At 42.9% G+C, this 19617-nt stretch overlaps 2 protein-coding genes across 2 annotated transcripts in view; both read right to left on the bottom strand.

Annotated features, from left to right (window-relative positions):
- The window catches only part of LOC115402442 (uncharacterized), a 34516-nt gene extending 34274 nt beyond the window's left edge, over positions 1 to 242 (bottom strand). The window contains exon 1 of the mRNA XM_030111006.1: positions 137 to 242. Coding sequence (XP_029966866.1) covers positions 137 to 173 — 37 coding nt within the window. The 5' untranslated portion in view covers positions 174 to 242. The remainder of the gene's footprint in view (positions 1 to 136) is intronic.
- A 2773-nt stretch (positions 243 to 3015) lies between these two features.
- The window catches only part of LOC115402421 (GTPase IMAP family member 8-like), a 34839-nt gene continuing 18237 nt past the window's right edge, over positions 3016 to 19617 (bottom strand). Inside the window, exons 2-7 of the mRNA XM_030110955.1 lie at positions 16669 to 16720; positions 15779 to 15826; positions 15001 to 15639; positions 10616 to 11863; positions 8911 to 10530; positions 3016 to 4383 (exon numbers count right to left, since the gene is read on the bottom strand). Of these exons, the coding sequence (XP_029966815.1) occupies positions 8912 to 10530; positions 10616 to 11863; positions 15001 to 15639; positions 15779 to 15826; positions 16669 to 16705 (3591 nt within the window). The 5' untranslated portion in view covers positions 16706 to 16720 and the 3' untranslated portion in view covers positions 3016 to 4383; position 8911. The remainder of the gene's footprint in view (positions 4384 to 8910; positions 10531 to 10615; positions 11864 to 15000; positions 15640 to 15778; positions 15827 to 16668; positions 16721 to 19617) is intronic.

Genomic DNA, 19617 nt, shown 5'->3' with positions numbered 1-19617 from the left:
AAGGAGTTCTTCCTCTTTTGGTTGAAGTGTGAGTCTTTCTGTTTGTCAGTAAGATGTTTGTGCTCCATAACATGGACATGGTGGAGAGAAAATAAAGCAATAAATAAAGATATTTTCCAGTAATCTGAGTACTTACCTGCAGACTGAAGCACAAAGAGGTGAAATAGAAACATTTCCACTGGTCTGAGTTCAGGCGTCGTCTCACTGGAGTTGTTTTCTAACTCTGAGTTTAAAGATGATCTGTCCACTTCTTGCCGTTGACTGATGTCACTTCCTCATCTTCGCTTGACTTAATTTAGCTTCTGGTCAACGTTCACACCTTTAGCAGTGTGAAAAATGTTAAAGCAGCTGATAAGAAGTGTGACCTTCTGCATGAGAGAAAATGTGAAAGACCACAACTCTGTGAGAAAAGTTTGATGCTTTGCTCTGAAGCTTTCTGGGTTGGTAGGTCGACTCTGTTGCTCAACAACATTTACCTTAAATAATTCAACTGGATGAGCCTTAATCAGGAGAATTTCTCATGATTGAGACCCGAAAGCATCCTTTTTGTTTGAGAAAAGTTTGGCTTTCAGGCGGCAACACCCTGAACCTTCATGGAACAGACCTTTCATTCCATGTTCCTCTGGGCGTTGATGTCAGCTGCCAACTGACAGCTGATATCTTCATCAGGGATATTTATTATGCGGGGTTTCAAGATCGGTTACTAGAGTTTCCTCCTGGGAGAAGTTTTGACCGCCTGCAGCTGCTGCTGCTGTCCTGGTCCGTGGTGATGGTGAGGTGAAATTGCATTGTGCTTCTGCCTGCAGTGAGTTCAGAGGCGAGGAGAGACGTTCATTGGATTGGTCAAGATTACAGTCGGCTCTGTTAAACGTCGGTAAACAAAGCAAAGTGTCAAACAGACAGTTGCTTCAACCAATCAGATTTCGAGTTGGTGACTCAGCGCCTTCTAGCAGGCCTCCTTTTAAATTTCCCTTTGGGATCAATAAAGTATCTATCTATCTATCTATCTATCTATCTATCTATCTATCCACTAACAACAGCGTGCCCAGGCCTTCTGATTCACATTCACCAAGGGACACAGTAGGTGGCGGTATGCACCTAAGTTGTTGGTCGCCATGCAATTATTCCAAAGAGGAAGAAGAAGAAGAAGAAGAAGAAGAAGAAGAAGAAGAAGAAGAAGAAGAAGAAGAAGACCTGAAGAGAATTAAAACTTATGCCAGAAAGGGCAAGCTGGACTTTCAGCCCTGGCTTTCATGGCAATGGAGAAGGATCTGCTGATGGAGCTGAAACGCACAGATAACCTATATGACAGAGCAATTTAACTCTTTTTGAGGAAGGAAAGGAGGATGGATTTTGTTTACAAATAATCGGGATTTTGGTGAGTAAAATGTTCCTCTTTTCCTAAATAATATTGCTGTTGATGCTCATTGTATGTGCACAGATGTAGTAGGAGAATTGTGCACTTCAGCAAACACAGCAAAGGCATTTGTTCTGGCTGCACAAGTATCTATCTGCTGTGCAACAATTTATATGCATATCTATATAATAAGATGTTTTTTATAGACATAAAATAGTTATTGAGAGGTGGATTGGTTCAGGCGTATCTGTTCTGAAGGTCTTAGTGTGAAATGCACGGTCCGCCACTGGATAAACTTGACGAACTTTCAACCGGTTTCAACCAACTTGAGGCTAACTTCATCCAGGACAACCAAAGTTTGAAATGTTGGCTCCGCCCCCGAGCTCTCTGACTGGTTCCTCACATTGAGAAAACCCTCCGACTCCCCCCTCCGCTCTGCTCCCACTCAGCGTGCACGACGCTACATGCACATCCCATACACGTGCACAATCCTCCGGAGGAAACACAGCAGAAGCCACTTCGACTGTTTTTTGTTCAAAATAAATTCCCTTCGTCTCAGGTGAAGGGTAAAATGCAATGTTTTTCTACATTGTTGATGCTTTCGGTTGGTGTTCCTTTTTCTTAGCAACTTCCTTTTTAGTAACTGAGGTTCCTCTTAGTAGTAGACAGGTCACCTTTTAAGGGATCGTTTTCTGTAGATGTTCTTCTTTCCTAGTAACTGGTGTAATAACGAAAGTCTCAGAGAAAAGTATAAAATGGAGATGAACTGGAGAAGCGTGGGCTTTTCACCTGCAGGCACTGTGGTGTGATTTTGCTGCCAAGACTGCGCATCTTGTAATAAAAGACATCATTTCTGCTGGACTTTGGCTCCGACTGATTTCATCCTCTCCCAGAAAGAAATAAACCCTCCACAGGTAAACCATATGTTACCTTGTCACTACATGTTCAATGCAGAAAGTAGCTTGTTGCTCCTTCGGCTTCCATGCTGGTCTGTTTACAGGTGTCGTGCACAGCTGAAGACGGCCTCAACCCCCCCCCCCCCTCCCCCCTCCCCTGCTGCTGCCAGTGGAGCAGAGAGGTCGTATCGCTAAATCCTCAGGCAGCGCTTTGCGGGGCCAGATATCCAAAACACGCTGATCAGTGTGTGATTTTTTTTTTTTTCACATAAATATAGCATGGACTCCGTAGTACATGATGTAAAAAGCATTTTTCTCGTCGTGGTTAAATTAAAATCACGGATAGCGCCTTTAAATTACGGTTTAATATAAAGATTAATCTGCTTCATGAATCAGCTGATCCTGAAACGACTGGTGGAAGACAGAAATCACATCTGACCATGCGTCTTTAAAATGAAAGAGAGGCATTCAGAATACAGTCCGTACACTATAGTGACAGAATGATTATTAAATGTGGATTTACAGGAAGTCAATGGGACACGTTTCGCCATAAAGAAAACCAGCGGGAGCATCTGGCACTACAAGAAAATGTGAAAGCAATCATTTTGCTTTAGTTGCTAATCTAAGCAAAGCACCGTCCTCTAACTTGTCAGGAGGAAAGCCACTATATTTCTTATTTTTTTCGAAGCAAATACTGAACTATTTAAAAGAAATCTGTGTCATGTCTGACGTGGACCCAAACACACCGCTCAAAAATCAATGAACCAATCATTCTTTTATTAGGAAATCCAACAGAGGATCCCTGCTGCAGACAGAAAATCTCGAATAGCACGAAGAAAATATGGTTTCAAAGGCTGAATAGATTCAGAACAATATGTAAATACAACAGTTAAAATTCAGAGGAATACATTGACTATACTGGCAGATCAGATAAGGCCCCTTTTACACCACGTTTACAATGAAAATTATTTGTTTTGCATTTTTATTTCAGGAAAGTTTTGTGATTCCATGGTCACATTTTGAAAATGATTTCTGTTCCCATGAAATGGCAGAAGGGCTGAAAATGGTGCAGTTGGCATGCCAGACCACCAGTGGCTGCTGTTTGTTGTTTTTATCATGAAACCACACACAGAGAACAATACCTTATAAACATTGACAATGGTGAGTATAAAGACATTCATATGGACAGACCACCAAGTGAAATTGCCTGTTTGGGTGACTCAACTACAAAACTACCAAGTCCAGGAGACTATGAACTGGGAGTCATGATGCTGGAGGCAAACGGTGTTTTCATCCAATGACTCTTGCATACGCAGTAGCAACATTTCAGAAAAGTTGAGTTTGCAGTTACTGTAAATGAAAGTACAGTAAAATGACAACATGAATCAGGAAGCTACAATAATACAATACAATACCACTACAATACTACAATGGTACTCCATCACAAAACAAATGAATTGCCATGAGCCAATGTCAGGGATGTCCTGACCAGATCGGGATGAAGTCTGCATCTTTGATTAAAAACATACGATCTATTTCCTGAAGCAGTTTGCTGTAAAGGCCCATCTAAGAGTTCCACTGCAGCAGCTTCAGCTTCACAGCAGCGAACAAGCTATCTCAAAGAAAAGGAAGGTGAAAAAACCATCTGATGAAGCTGAATTCCAAAAAGAAATATGATAAAAACATTGGGGGCCATTTATTCTGATCAGGACATCCCAGACTAAGCCCCATGTGGCGTCACGACATGAACCCTTATATCACATGTCAGAGGCTGGTTCTCTTCCACTCTGCCACACAGATACAAAGTACACAACAAACCAAACACACAGAGTCCAGAGATGAGAAGGAGGCCAAAAAATACCCTAATTTCAATATAAATGAGAGAATGTTTTGTTATTTCAGTTAGTACACAAGTCTCAATATCGTTGAGGGTCTTTTGATACATGTTGACCTTCAGGAGGTCAGCAAATAAAAAAAACAAGTATTTGGATTGCCGGAGGAAGCAGGTCAATGCAGGAACAGGGAGAACGTGCAAACTCCATGCAGAAAAGGACTGGACTCTCACTGGAGTCTGCAGGATGTGAGGCATATGGGCAAACCGCTGCTCCACCTGAAAGTCGCATCATGTCTCTGAAACAAAGCCACAGGAGAAAAGTCTGTGATCACAACAGCAGCACCGAGGCTCGGTTCAACACTCTTTACTGCAAACAACACTACTCCCTCCACAATCTATGGATCATCTTTGTTTACACTTTCAGGAGCTATTAATCCATGATACTGATCAGTTTGTGAAACGAGAAGCTTGTCTTCAAGACACAGAAGCCCAGATGAGCTGCAGTTTTCTTCTCCTGAACTCGGCTTTATATTTGACCCAAAACATGTGAGAGAGAAAATATCTAGACATGACTTAAAGGATGTTGTTTCTTTGACCTCCAGTAACACTGTGAGGAACCTGGGAGTTATCTTTGGCAGGATTTAGCTTCAGCTTCCTCATCAAACAGGTTTCCAAGCTTGTTTTCACCTCAAAAGTCTGTAAAATCAGAAACATGTTGACTCAGAGTGAAAGTGATGAACTAATCCATGGATTTGTTACTTCCAGGGTAGACTATTGTGATTCCCTATTATAAGCGTCCCAACAACTGCTGAAAAAGTCCACAGTGAAAGTTCTGACCGGAACCAGAAGAAGATCACATCGCTCTAATATTAGCTTCTCTTCATTGGTTCCCTGTTAAATCGAGAATAGAATGTAAAATCCTTCTTTTAGCGTGAAGCTCTTAAAAACCAGACTCTATCATATCTTAAAGAGCTGTTAGTCCCTCATTGATCAGCAGAACACTTAGTTCTCAGATTGCTGGCCTCCTGGAGGTTATTAGGCTCTCTAAAAGTAGAACAGGAGGCAGAGCTTTCAGTTATCATGTGGAACTAGCATCCAGTTTCAGTCAGGGAGGCTGACACTAGGGGTGTCCTCAGATAGTCGACGATTCGACGATTCGTTCGAAGGGGCCTGATTCGACTACCAATCACGCAGTCGAAGCATCGAAAAAATGTGGTTATTAAACGAGGACCATTCCACCACAGCTGTATGGGGGTGCTGAATGACTGATTTTACATAGAATTGCTTGTTTTTTCCAAATAAACATGATATAAAGCCTATTTGATATACATGTTAGCCTATCAAATATACTGTGGAAAATTTTACTTAACTTGTAGTTTTATTCAATATTCTATCTATTTAGTGTTTGTGAATGAACCACCAAGGTGGGTGGCACAATCCGATTTTGCGCAGAGCTCCGTCACAGAGCAGCATCTTGGTGGTGATTTGGCTGAACTTTAAAAGGCTCAAAATGTCAGGAAAAAAAACAGAACTTCAGACCAAGTCAAAGATGATCCAAAAAAAGTCAAATGCAGATTGTGTCCTTTCATATCACTTCACAACAACATGGCTTTCCACCTTAAACGGGTCAGTAGCCAGATAATTGGGCGAATAAAAGACGGTTCTGTTACTCAATTCTCATTTTTAATGCTGACTTTTATTTCGTTTAATTGTAATATTTTAGGTTATTATTATATTATTATTTTTATTCATCTAAAAGGCTAATTCTATTTAATTTAGTGTTTGTTTTTGCATGGATGTTGCGCTGCGAAACGGACCGACACAGTGCAATTAAGCCTTTCATTTAATTTCAGCAGATAATGTGAGAAACTGTTTAGCCAAAAAATGTGAGCTTATCTGCAGAGATTATAGATACAAATAAATGACATGCTTTAGCCCGTTTGTTAGAAGAGGGTTTGGTTCTGGTCATTTGAACTATACTTCATTTGTTTGATGTTTAGAGTTACGACACTTTGTTCCAGTCTGTTTCAGTGTGTAGGGAAAAAAAAAAGTGTTGTTTTACCTGGCTGCACTGCTTTTTTTAATTTATTTATTTTTATTTATTTTTTTATTATTCTTAGTGCAATCTTGGCTGGCTGTAGGCATAGGCGCGCCGACGCTCCATGTACCAGCACCGCTCTGCACTGTGCTGCGCTGCTCCGACGCCCTGTGTAGGCATGCTCCGCGGCCCCCGCGACTCCCCCCGCTCCGCCAAACAAGATGATAGATTCGACTATCAGTCGACTATTGGCAGAATCGGACGAATCAGATTCGACTATGGAAATTCTTAGTCGGGGACACCTCTAGCTGACACAGTCTCTGCATTGAAGGTGAGCCTCAACATTTTTCTTTGGAGTTAGGGACCGAGCCCCGGAGGGCAAAGGCCTCTATTGTTCCTCTTCTGTTTGTTTCTTATTCTCCTGACCGGAGTTTGACCCCAAATTTGATCCCCTAAACATGCACGAAAACTCTGGCAATTTGACACGCACATCCCGACTGGTGGAAACGTTTATAAAATGGAAAAATTAACCCCATTGGTGCCAAATGGTCCTCTCTAGTGCTGCCTAGGCTATGTTCAGACTGCAGGCTGAAGTGACCTAAATCCGATTTGTTTTGCCCCTATGCGACCTGTATCGGATCTTTTCATGACAGTCTGAACGACACAGATCCGATTTTTTTCAAATGCGACCCAGGCCACTTGGACATGTGGTCCTAAATCCGATACGTATCTGATCTTTTGCCATGCGACTTCAGTCTGAACGGCCAGGTCGTATTTATCCGACCTGCACGTCACGATATGGGGCGCCGAAGACGTGTGTCTTACCGTGAGTGTTAAAAAAAGGCGCTCGCAGACGTACATTAAGGGAGTTCTTTCATCCGGAAATTATTATTGAACTCATTAAAGCCTCACTGTCCCACCACTCCTGGCTGCGTCTCTCTGGACGGATGTTGCTGCCCCACAAAACGCCATGGCCAAAAACTTGGCTCTCTTCCTTCTCATTCGCTAAATTCTGCAGCGCCAGGACAACGGGGAGGAAAATTAATAATAATATCCACATGGGCTCTCTCTCTCTCTCTCCCACTCTCTCTCTCTCTCTCTCTCTCTCTCTCTCTCACACACACACACACACACACACACACACACACACACACACACACACACACACACACACACACACAGAAGGAGCTCGACGCGGCTGATTAGAAGCGCTGCGCTCAAACGATTGCTCAATGTTCAATTGTAAGAATGCGTGTTTGATCAGTTCTTAAATAAATCATCGACGCTTGAAAAGCTGCAGATTCTGCATGTTGTTTGTGAGTTCCGCAAACACTGAAGCGCGCTGCTGCGTGACGCCGTTATGTCCTCTTCCGCGCATGCGGGACTCTTTTGGGTTATATTCCGTTCAGACGGGAGATCACATACAAGTCGCATTTTATTGTAAATGTGAACAAACTCGCAAAAAAATCGGATTTCACAAAAAAAATCTGAATTGAGCGTTAAGCCCTGCAGTGTGAACGTAGCCTTAGATACACTAAAATGGCTGCTACGGAATGTCGTAGAGAGATCAAACCAATGTTCACGGTTTCGTCTCATTGAGATCTAAAATTCATGCGCTGAAACCCGTGACCTAAATCTAACGGGAAGTCTGCGACTTCCCTTTCAAAGTAAAATTTTGATCAAAATCACTCCACACAAAAAAATTATCTCTTCCGAGACCTTTTTTCGTAGTGACATCAGAGAAATGCGAAATGATACAGGACAACTTTCTCTAGAAAAGTTGAGAACAACTTTGTCAAAAGTCACACGGTGTGGATTTTATTAGCCCTGAAAGTTGGAAGTTTGAAATCCTGCCTTGCTCCGGCCCTCATCCGTTATAATGGGAAAAGATGAAAAAAAAAATCATCCATTTCTAGCATCTTGAACAAGTGTCAAGTGTGGCTAAACCGTGACTCCTTTCAACAAACCGAGCACACGTGAAGCGTCACATGATCCTTCCGAACAAGATGATGTAACATATGTGGGGAAAATTTCAAGATATATGTCTGTTTTCACGAGAAAGAAAAGGTGTGCGCTCTGCCTTTTTTGCTCTCAGTTATAATGGAGCCAGATGGGGAAAAATCTCGCGCTTCTCACAAACTGAGGCCTCTACGGTCCAAACTAAAAGTCTGACTGCTCTGAAAGCCTCACCAACTGAAAGACAACTAACTTTCCTATCAAACGTGATCATTTTTACTCACTGTAGCCCAACTGGAATGGACCAGGGAGCAGTTGTTTCCCACAGAGAAGATGGGTTTTTTTTGCTCTCTCCCAATCTGGCTGAGCGTCCCCAACATGACCATATATGGGCGTCCAGTGCAGCTACACAGCTGACAGCAGCTGTCAATCAAACTCTCAGTCAGTTCCTTCATTCAGTGACCCTCAGCTTTTAAATCCAAAGATCCAATTTCCGCAAGATACGAGGATGGTCTCAGTCGCGGGCCGGCGGGTGGGCTCGGTCCCGACTGCTCGCAGCTTTAATAAAACTTACAGTTGCCCCCATTTTACACCAAACGCGGCAGCAGCAGCCGTAAGGATTGGCAGGATTAGTGAAGCTGCAGCAGGTTTGGACTGCTGGGAGGCCATTACTGCACTGAGCTACTTTCTTTTAATGATACAAAAAGTCTCCTCTTCTGGCTCTCTGAGATATTTGCTGCTTTTCACCAGCAGTAAGCTGGTCCCATGACGTGAATGACTGAATGATAATCAAAGTCTGATAAAATGTTGCTCCCGTGTTTTAACTCACCTCACAAAATAATACAGTACTTTTTGGACTCCTCTGGATGAAGAAGTTTCTCGATCAACTCAACAGTTTCTTCTTCCTGGATTTTCTGTAGTCGTTCTTGTTCCGTCTCAGATTTTGCTTGTTTCATTTGTTCCTCGTGTTTCATCAACAAGCCACTGATTTCTGTCACATTGCTTTTCTTCTTCATCACACATTTCACCAGGTCACTGATTTGTTCTCTGTGCTTTCTGATCTTTTCCCTTTCGTTGCACTCTTTAAGAGCCTTCAAAAGATCATATTTTTCATCTTTATCTTTCATGCTTTGTTGATGTTGTTGCTTCTGATCCTCAAGATCCTTTTTGTATTTTTCTTGGAACTCATTAAACTCTTCAGCTTTCTGCCTGGCTTCCTCCTCATAAGTCATTCTGAGGTTTTCCAGTTCTTCACTGAACTTATCTTGTAATTCTTTTTGTTCGTTTTCATGGCGTTCTCTGATGCGGTCATCCTCTTCTTTCTTGTTTTCATATTCATGCTTTAACTGAGTGTATTCTTCCAGAAGTTTCTTCTCCCTCTGCTTTCTCTCTTCATCTTCTATGCTTCGTTTCTCGTTCCACTGATCTCGCTCCCTCTCCCAGGCATCGTGTTGCAGTTTCATCTCCATTCTTAGCTTGTTTGCCTCAGATTCTGATTTTGCTTTGAATTCCTCCTCCTGTGTTGCCAGTTTTTCTTCCCATGTCTTCTTCTCATCTCTCCACTTGCGTTCTTCTTTTTCTCTCATGTCTTGTTCTTTCTTCCTCTCTTCATGTTCTTTGTTGATCTGCTCTTTCATTTCTTTCAGTTTTCTGTCCTTTTGCAGCATCCCCTTTTCAATTTCTGATCTTTGCTCCTCCATTTCTCTTGTCATGGATTCTTTCTCTTCGTTGTGTTCTCTTTCAAGGTCTTCAATCCTTTTCTGCATCTCTTCTTCTTTCTCTTTCAGGAGTCTCTTCATTTCTTTCTGGATGGCTGCTTCGGCTTCTTGCAGCATATCGTCAGTGTAGCACAAGCCATTGTTTTCCTCCACCATGGCGTTGATCTTTGTCATCAGATCCCTGACTTGTGTGTTTTTATTTTCGCTGTAGTTATTGAACACGTGGTATCTGTTTCCACAGTCTCTGATCAGCTTCTTGAAGGAATCATCACATTTCTCTTGAATGTACTGGTCAATGGACTTTTTATGACGTTCCAGTGAATCTCCTTGTGTGAAAAGGACGATGGTATATTTTTCAGAATTGTTACCAAAACCCTCCTTGATGAGTTTCAGGGTCTCCTTCTCTTCATTGGTGAGTCGCCCAATTTGTAAGACCAGTAAGAAGACGTGTGGTCCTGGAGCCAGAAGACTGACACATTTCACCAGCTCCTCTTGAATCTGTTTATGGGACAAATTGGTGTCAAACAGTCCAGGAGTGTCGACCACAGTCACAGCACGACCGTCCACTTCACCTAATGCTTTCTGACAATATTTGGTGACGGACGTTTGACTTAAATCCACTGTAAACACATCTTTTCCCAGGATGGTGTTTCCTGAGGAGCTCTTTCCACTGCCAGTCTTCCCGAGAAGAACAATCCGGAGACAGTCTGACCTCAGCTTTTCTTCAACACCTGGAAAAGATTTGGAGTAATATGTAAATACTGCCCACTGTTATTTAGTGAATGGAAAAGACGATAATTCAAACACCAGACTCACCAGTCTTTCTGCTCTTCTGAAGTTTCTGGAGTTCAGCCTGCAGCTCATTGACTCTTCTGTCTTTTTGAATGACCTGATTGATTTGGCCAAATGCAAGTGTTTGTATTGTGAAAGTGTCAGATATCCTCCCCACAACTTTCAGCAGCTCAGACACTTGGATCTTGTTCTTGTTGACAATGACATGTCCTCCTCCACAGCTCTCACGTAGTTTCTTCATTTCGTTGTCTTTTTCGACAAAGTTGACCTTGGCTGGATGTGAAGGATCTGAGTCCACAGTGAACAGAATCATGGTGAAGTCATTGACTCGAGAGCTGAAGGTCTTCTGGACGGTCTCTAACTCTCCCTTGTCTTCATCAGTGAGTGGATCCACAGGCAGGACCAGGATGAAGGCATGGACACCTTCAGGATCACAGAGGGAGACACACCTGAGAGCCTGGTCCATCACCTCCTCCTGAGGTCTTCCACACAAAGCAGGCAGCTCCACCACAGAGACCCACCGTCCATACACCTCTCCCTGGTTTCTGACACACTCTGAGGAGTTGGCAGCTGGTCCAAACCTTCCTGGTCCCAGTATAGCATTGACTGCTGACGTCTTTCCAGCTCCTCTTCTGCCAAACAACACCAGGTTCACAGGAGGTTTGACTTCTCTTCTCACTGTTTCAATGTCTGTTTCTTTATCTGCTGCCAGAAACTCTCCTCTGTTGGTGTTCACTATCCTTTCCATTTTCTGCATCAACTCTTGAAGGTCATGTCTGGAAAGATTCTTCCAGTCAGCAGTGAAGCTGTGAACCTTTTGCTGGCAGTCCTGGATGAGTGTGTCTACTGTGGGGTGACGACCTTCATCTTCATGAGTCAGGACGACCATGGAGTGTTTCAAAACATCCTGACCAAACAGACCCAGGATGGACATCAGAGTTTTTCTGTCCTCTTCAGTGATATCAGAGGGTTTCACTAGCAGCAGCAGAACATTTGGTCCTGGAGAACAGAGCTCCACACATTTCTTTATCACCTTTCTCACTGCTTCCACTGACATATTAAAGACGTTTGGAGTTTTCACCACTGTCAAAGGTTTTCTGTCCCACTCTCCACTGACAGACACACACTGTTTCCCTCCATAAAGCCGAGAGAATGGCGCTTTACGTTCCCAAAGTTGTGGTGCTTTTAACTCTAGTTTTCCAGTGATGAGGTTTCCTAGTGATATTTTCTTGTCATCGCTTTTTCCAAACAACACGATCTTGAGTCCGTGTTCTGGAATGAAAACATAAATCAGAATGAAAATTAGATGAGAAAACACCTTCAAATATTGAGAATAAAGAATATTTACACAGTTGACATGAGGTCAGGCTTTACTGGAGGTGACTGCTTTCATGAAGATCTATTGAACATGAGGCATTTTACATCAGATCAAATGTGTCATGTCCCCCACATCGGCCTCCTCTTTGGGGCGCTGTAACCTACTCTGTTCTGTTTCTGCTTCTCAGGTGGTCGGTGCTGGGGAGGCTGTTGATGCAAGTGTGAGATTGCCACATCAACGGGAACGTTTTCACCTGTGTATCATTTGCCCTCACTATTTAAGTGGTGTCCTGTCTTTGCGCCAAGATAGATAGCATGACACTACACAGTCAGATGGATGCACGATTCGGCTCACAGCTCTTGTGCATTCACTAACTCTGAGTTCTCCACTCCTAGTTCTCCAACACCAGCCAACCGAACCCTCCTTGTCGGGCCTTTCCCGGACTTCCCTGACTGCCCGCCTGCCTCCAACCAACTCTCGATGCCAACTCTGGACAACTCCTCGAGGAAACAGATCTGTGCCTCTGTTGCCCCTCAATGCTCTCAATGAGCTCACAGGATCAGAAGACCTCTTAACTCGCTTCTCCTCACTCCTGGAAGGAAATCATTTTGTAAATCACTGTCACCTTTGCTGTCTGCTCCTGAGCCTTAGAACCATACCATAACACCAATGTAGAAGCTGACCTGCAGCTGCTGTGCCTTGGCTTCTCTCCCACACATCTGAGTAGAATGAAGCCGAGGCAGCTCATTGAATGTCTTGGGGGTCCTTGGGATCACAGGGCTTCAAGTCACATGATCGTGTCATGGTGAATTTGACAGACAAATGAAGGTAGAAACAATACTGGACCAAATATAACCCTGCTTATACCTGGCTTGGTCTGGGAGAGACTTGGGGTGCCTCCAGAAGAGGAACATGGAAGAAGACAGAGGTGTCTGGGCTTCTTTGCTCTTTATACTGAGACTGTGACCCCAAAATGAAAACGTTAGAAAGAAGGTTTTTTTTTTTTAAAGATGTGTACTTGTCACTTGTGTGTGCGCACAATAGAGTTACCTTGGAAAAGAAACAGCATGTTAAATTATTCTGTTCACACTGGTTCTGACAATGTATTTCGTAACTTTAGAACCAGACTAATAACTTTTACTGGGGACCTGTTCTCTCGTGGATACTGTTATCCACGAGACAACAAGAAGCAATCGATGTGAATAATTTTCTGCCATGCCTTTTAAAGAACTTTGATTCAGAAATATATCTTTTTTTAAATCCTCTGGAAATGTGTTCACTTCAGTCATTAAACAAAATCAGTTTAAAACATGATCTGAGTCCAGAATAATTTTAAATGTATGAATAACCAAAATAGACACTTCTTGTTGAGCATTAGTAACATTTTGTTAAACCAAAAGGAGCTAAAAGTACAAGTAAATATACACATGGACAGTTAAACAATTCTCATGATGAATTCAGCTGATTATCATATTCATATTCACATGGTGTGTTCCATTTTACAACAGTGTTTTCAATTTTACACTACAATGTGCAGTAAATGCTTGGTAGTGTGCAGCCAAAGCTTACTTGTGTGTGCTCAATGAATGGTATGTAAAATACGACTGTGTGTAGCAAATGAAAACACGAGTTCCATTTTGTCAACACAATGTAGAGATTTGATGGCAAGAGTGTTCTTGCAAAGGGAGAGTCAGGTTGAGCATTGTGTGTGGGCAGTATTGAGAAAGCCGTTATTGTATTGAGAAACGTGTGTTAACAATCGTGAAAAACTGTAATGGGAGTGTCGAGGTGAAGCAGGAACACTTGACCAATCACAGAAGACGTCTCGATCACCCAGCTGAAGAACGTTCTTGCAGGACAAGCAGCTGAACTTTGTTCAGCCAGGAGGAGGTGTGAGAAAAAAATGACTTCATTTTGTTCTTGCACCTCCTGAGCTGCTGAACTTTGTTCGGCTTCTTGTGGAGGCTAGGCGTTTAGGCCACACTCAGCACACTGGGCTCTCAGCTCTGCCTCACTACCTCCATTTACAAGCCAAACTTAATCAAATCAGGATTGTACTTGTGCACAAATTTCACCTTTGAGGAGGGGGTGGGATCATTTTCATCATTTTAAATTTTAAAAAATGTTTCTATAACTTCAGTCAAATGTTTACAATATGGCTTCTTTTGCTGTTGCGTTTTAGAGCATATTCAGCAACTAAATAGTGCCTCGCTGCCATCTAGTGGTGGAAAGCTGTCCCCACAGGTGTGAAAATGAAAGTTTCTGAGAGTCTTTCATGGCCCAGTAGTTGAAACTTGCTGCCCCTACTTGGGCCAAGGCCCCATGGTTGAGAATCACTGCCCTGAGAAGGTGAAGAGCTGGTCTATTGTTCCGGGATATAAACTACATTGTTCCTCCTGCGTCTTCAATGGCACCTGATCCAACTCAATAACTAATGGCAGTTCTGCACCTTTCTTCACCCACGTGTCCAGAACACATAGTCTCAGGTAAGGCGAAACAACAGCAAAGTCCATCATCAACCTGACACCAAAGGAACTGTGGTCCCAAGCACACTTACGAGAGTTGTCATGTTCAAACATGGTGTTTGTTACAGACAATCCATGATGAGCATTTAAGTCCAACACCTCATCACTTGGTTTTGGATTAGGCATGCCTTCTCGAGCGATCATCCGCTTCCAGGTTAGCCAGTCATGGCCAACACGAGTGTTGAAGTTATCCAGAGAAACTAACAAGTCTTCTGGCAGTGCCCTTTCCATTACCTTGCACACTTGTTCAAAGAATGAAGAACATCCACTGCTACAAACTCCAACTGTGTCGGCTTGTGAGTATCCCCACATCCACACTGCAGATTTCACTCTATGCAATGCCCGAGTAGTAAAGAGACCATCCCTAATCAGGGAGCATGGCCTTGAGTGGCCGTGCCAGGAGCATGTGTTCCAAAGGCATAGCTCTGAAAATCACTACAGCTCTTTAGACTACTTTAATAATAATAAAAAAAAATAGTAAGTACAATCAAAACTACAATGATGCACATACTCAAAACTCAAAGGTGTTTTTTCTTCTAAAGGTATAAAATGTTTTTTCCACTTACGGTCTCCATCCACAGGATCCTGGTTGAAGCTGGGAGGATCTCCTTCTTGCTGACAACTTTCGACACCAGAGGGCGAATCTGAACGTGCATCACTGAAAAGATCCAGTGTCACGTGTTCCCCGTTGTTCTGATTCATCATGTCACACATGTGTGTCAACAGGTGTTGTTGGAGGTTTTTGTTCCACAATAGTTTGACTCTACATTTCTCAATCAAGTCTCTCAATGAGGGGAAAGTTTCCTGATCAGGTTGTAGCGTCTCCTCTCCAGCTGCTGATATCAGTAAGACTGAATGAGTCCATGACTGCTCACTGAAGCTCTCCAGGAAGGACTGAAGCCTCTGACTGTTCTCCTCAGTGAAGACTTCAGGCTGAATAACCAGCAGGAACAGATGAGGTCCAGGATCAGAGAGACTCACACAACGTTCTGTATGTTCTCTCAGTTCTGTCGGAGAGATGTTTGGTTGCAGGAGATCTGAGGTGTTGATGAGAACGATTCTTTTGTCCTTGGATTCCCTGCAGACACAGAAACATTGACGCGGTTCTTCCTCCATGTTGAATGCGTTCATTCCCAGAATGAAGTTTCCCACTGAGCTCCTCTCAGACCAGCTGTTCCCCAACAGAACCAGCCTCAGCGCCGACACTGGGAAGAAAAATTAGTTGAACAGGTTCACAGGGAGTTAGGTAGATTGTGTTCAGATACTGATGTATTTTTTTTTTGGGGGGGGGGAAATGCTTTGTTTTTATTCTGTATATTTCAGTGTTATTTCACTTTGACTCACTGCTCGGTGGAATAAACCAAAAGCTGCTGCTGCGCTTCAGCGGAGGATCTGAAATTGGAACAAGGCAGAGATCAAACAATCGAGCATCTCTCACTTCATCCTCATTGATTATGTATTTCTGGAAAAAAAAAATATAAAAAGACCTTGATAAAAATGAAGCACAAGTTAATTTTAGTGAAAAATTTTAAGGAATTTTTCATTCGGTTTCTTGGCTTCACCTCCTGCAGGTTCTTTAAACATTTTTCATTTGAAGATGTAAAAGATCCTCAAAGTCAAAAGTACCCAAAGACATTTTTAAACAAGAGTAATAACAGTAGTAATATTTCCACTTTCAGATGTCAGCATCGGAAGAAATGATCACAGCTTCAAGTTTTCTGGATGACCAGCAGAACCTGAAATCACTCAGATCCTCTCTAAAATCAGTTGGTGGATTGTGATACCTGAGCAAAGGTGAGCTGTTCACAATGATCACTTTATATTTTGTCAACCAACCATACGATTAAAATCACCAGGTCATGTGACTACAAACTTTTTAGGAATGGTCTGAAATTGGTTGGATTGAAAAAAGCTCTGATGCTTTCGACTCTTCAAACTCTGCTTTTCCAGATATTCAAAGTTTCACTGTCGTCACTTTCTACTTTGAAATGACTTGTTAGCTGCTGTGTAGCTGAAGCTGCTGCAGTGGAGCTGCTACATGGACCTTCACAGTGAACTGCTCCATTTATGGAAGCTGCTGAAGGAAAAAGATCGGCTGAGATGATCAGATCACTCTGCAGATCAATTGAAAACAACTAAAAACTGATATGTGAAAAGTACGAGATGTGTGTCATGTGTTTTTGGTGGAGGAGGACTGAAGTTTTCAAAATAGTTGAAGTTGAAATAAAACTCACCATGTCCTTCATCCGCCATCATGTCTCCACAAAACATCTGAGACCAATGGACCTTAAGAGAAGAAAAACACATCAGAACTCTTGACATTAACTATTGTTTGAATAAAAAAGCAAATGTGAGATCGAGTGTGAGGAGGCTGCATCATGCTGAAGGCATGGCAGTTAAAATGCCCGACCACAAGGTGTCACTGTTGGTAGTAATTTATTATGTTGTCACGAAACTTTTGAGTGCCGATGCGTCAGGTTATTGTGATTATCTGCTTCATGCTCATCTCTCACTGCGATGCACCCCTGAAAGTGCTGGTGGCAGTATCTGTTTACATCCCACAAAGAAACAAAGAAGAATACATGCAATATTTATTATTTATTTATTAAAGATTGGATCCCCATTATTTGCCATCAAGGTGACCAGTAGTCTTCCTGGGGTCCACCACTACTTAAAACAATCATACAATTAGTAGTGCACATGAATGAAATACAAAGATAGTAAACAGAATACACAGAATAAAACAATCATGAAATGCAATACATAAATCCATTAATCAGTAAAATATAAGGAATTAAATAGTGAAAGGAGCATATACACACAATTAAATAGAATAGATTAGAATGGAATAGAATGGATCTTTATTGTCACTGTTACAAAGAACAATGAGAATCCCTTTGGTACTCTCTCTAGCAACATTAAAAGAAAAGACCATATGACACAGCCAATCGGGATGTCCCGATACAACTTTTTTACTTCTGATACGATACCGATGTTGCAACCTTGAGTTTTGGCCGATACGATATCAGCGCGAATCATACATACTTTATTACTTATTTTTTAATGTGCCATGTTGGAAACGGCCTGATCAAGTGATGTTACACAGAGAACAACAGTCAGCAACAGTGGGTATGAGAAAAACTGACCCATTTATTATTAACCAATTGGTTACAAATATTTTAACCTTCAACATAATACCTGCAGAGCTCTACAGTTGAATAAAGTAAGAAAATAAATACATTAGAATATGCTGGAAAAAAACCCTAAATAACTCCAAATTATACTTTAAAAGTGCAAATAATTCCAGTCCTCTTCAGATATTTCTTAGTTTCAGTAAATGGTGGAATAACTGAAGGTGAGGATGAAAACAACAAAAACAACAACACAATACTGTCCACTGTCCAGCTGCTCAAACCTCATAGTTCACAGCTCCAGGTTCACTGACTGGCTCTTAGTCTTCACTCAAAAAAAAAAAACATACTTCAAACGTGCGATGAGGTTGGTCGTATTAAACTTTCCGGGTTCTCTGCCACAACGGGAAACTTCTGCATGACAAGTGTTGCAGTCAGCTGCGGCGTCTCTGTCCGAGTTTACGGTAAAATACTGACACACAGTGACATCCTGCTCCTTCAGTAGCGCACACACAGAGGTGGTGGTGTTGTGATCAGTGAGCTCTGCATGCTGGATCAGAGACGTTCTATTGGCTGGATCCGGGTGCTCTTCTTCTTTGGTGTTTGTTGCAGACGGCACCAACATTTGTCTCTCGGTGTCCTGTAGCGTCTGCCCGAGGGGAGGGGGGAGAAAGAAAGTGGCCTGGGTGTGAGGGGTCTCTGGTGATTCCCCTGATTTCCTCTGAAGTCTGGCAGTGTACACATCTCTGAGGGAAGGTAGTTTTGTCCCAGTCACCCGTTCTGCTGCTTTTACCACCCAGTGCAGGTCCTTTCTGTCCTCCGCAGTGCAGCAGCTGAACCACACCGTGCAGCAGGAGGTCAGGAGGTCAGGAGGTCAGGAGGCTCTCGATGGTGGAGCGGTAGAAGTTGCTGAGCAGCTTCACGGGGAGATGTGCCTGACGCAGCTTCCTGAGGAAGTCCAGTCTCTGTTGGGCCTCCCCACCTGGTGAGAGATGTGGGTGGACCACGTGAAGTCTTCAGAGATGTGGACCCCAAGGAACTTAAAGCTCTCCACTCTCTCTACCTCCTCCCATCAATGTCGAGGACAGACTGCTCAGTTCGCTTTGCTCTTCTAAAGTCCACTATCGTCTCCTTGGTCTTTCCAGTGTTGAGGCTCAGGTTGTTGTGATGACACCACCAGATGCTGGACTTCCTCCCTGTAGGCTGATTCCTCGTTGCCTCTGATCAGTCCTATGATGGTGGTGTCATCTGCAAACTTAACGATGGTGTTGCTGGAGTGAACAGGAGAGCAGTGGTGTGTGAACAAGGAGTAGAGGAGGGGACTGAGGACACACCCCTGAGGAGTGCCGGTATTCAGGATGAGAGTGGAGGAGATGTGGTCTCTGATTAGAATGAAACAAGACAATAATACAATTAAAACATAAAACAAACACTAAAAATGCACCACCGATTAAATCAAGCTTTAAAATTTTTTGCCATGGTGGTTTTAAAAGTTTTTATGTTGTTCTCTTTTCTTACAGCTAAAGGTAAATTGTTCCACAGATTAGCAGCCCTGTACATCACTGTTCTCTGCACCTGTTTGAGCCTTAGGAAGAGATATGTAATCTGCCATATGGCGCCTGGTCAAATGGTTATGGTGTTCATGAACACAAGTAATTTTCTCATAAAGAGTGGTTGTTGGGCAGAGTCTAGAGTTCAGGGCCAAAGACCCCAAGAACCCCCCCCCCCCCCCCCCCCCCCCCCCCCGCACACTCCGCCCACCACCACTTGGGAGGAGAGCCATGACTCCCACAGTGAACCAACCTGAACAGCAGCTACCCCCCCAGACCAGCGGCCCCCAAGTGTGTGTAACACCCATCCCATGTAGCTATTGAGTTAACTCCCTGGTTAACATGGTGGTAGTACTATGAGCGGCGCCCTGGGTACTGCTACTTGCTTCAATAAAACTTGGTAAACAGGAGATACAAAAGAAAATGATCTTAGACCCTTAAATGAAATTGTTCTGACGACGGTGCCTCCACTTAGCAGGAAAATGATCAATGCACTTATAAA

This window comes from Salarias fasciatus, chromosome 15, assembly GCF_902148845.1.
Source record: "Salarias fasciatus chromosome 15, fSalaFa1.1, whole genome shotgun sequence".
Taxonomy (NCBI): Eukaryota; Metazoa; Chordata; class Actinopteri; order Blenniiformes; family Blenniidae; genus Salarias; species Salarias fasciatus.
The sequence above is the reverse complement of the archived record's forward strand: the minus strand, read 5'-3'. Positions and strand labels throughout refer to the sequence as shown.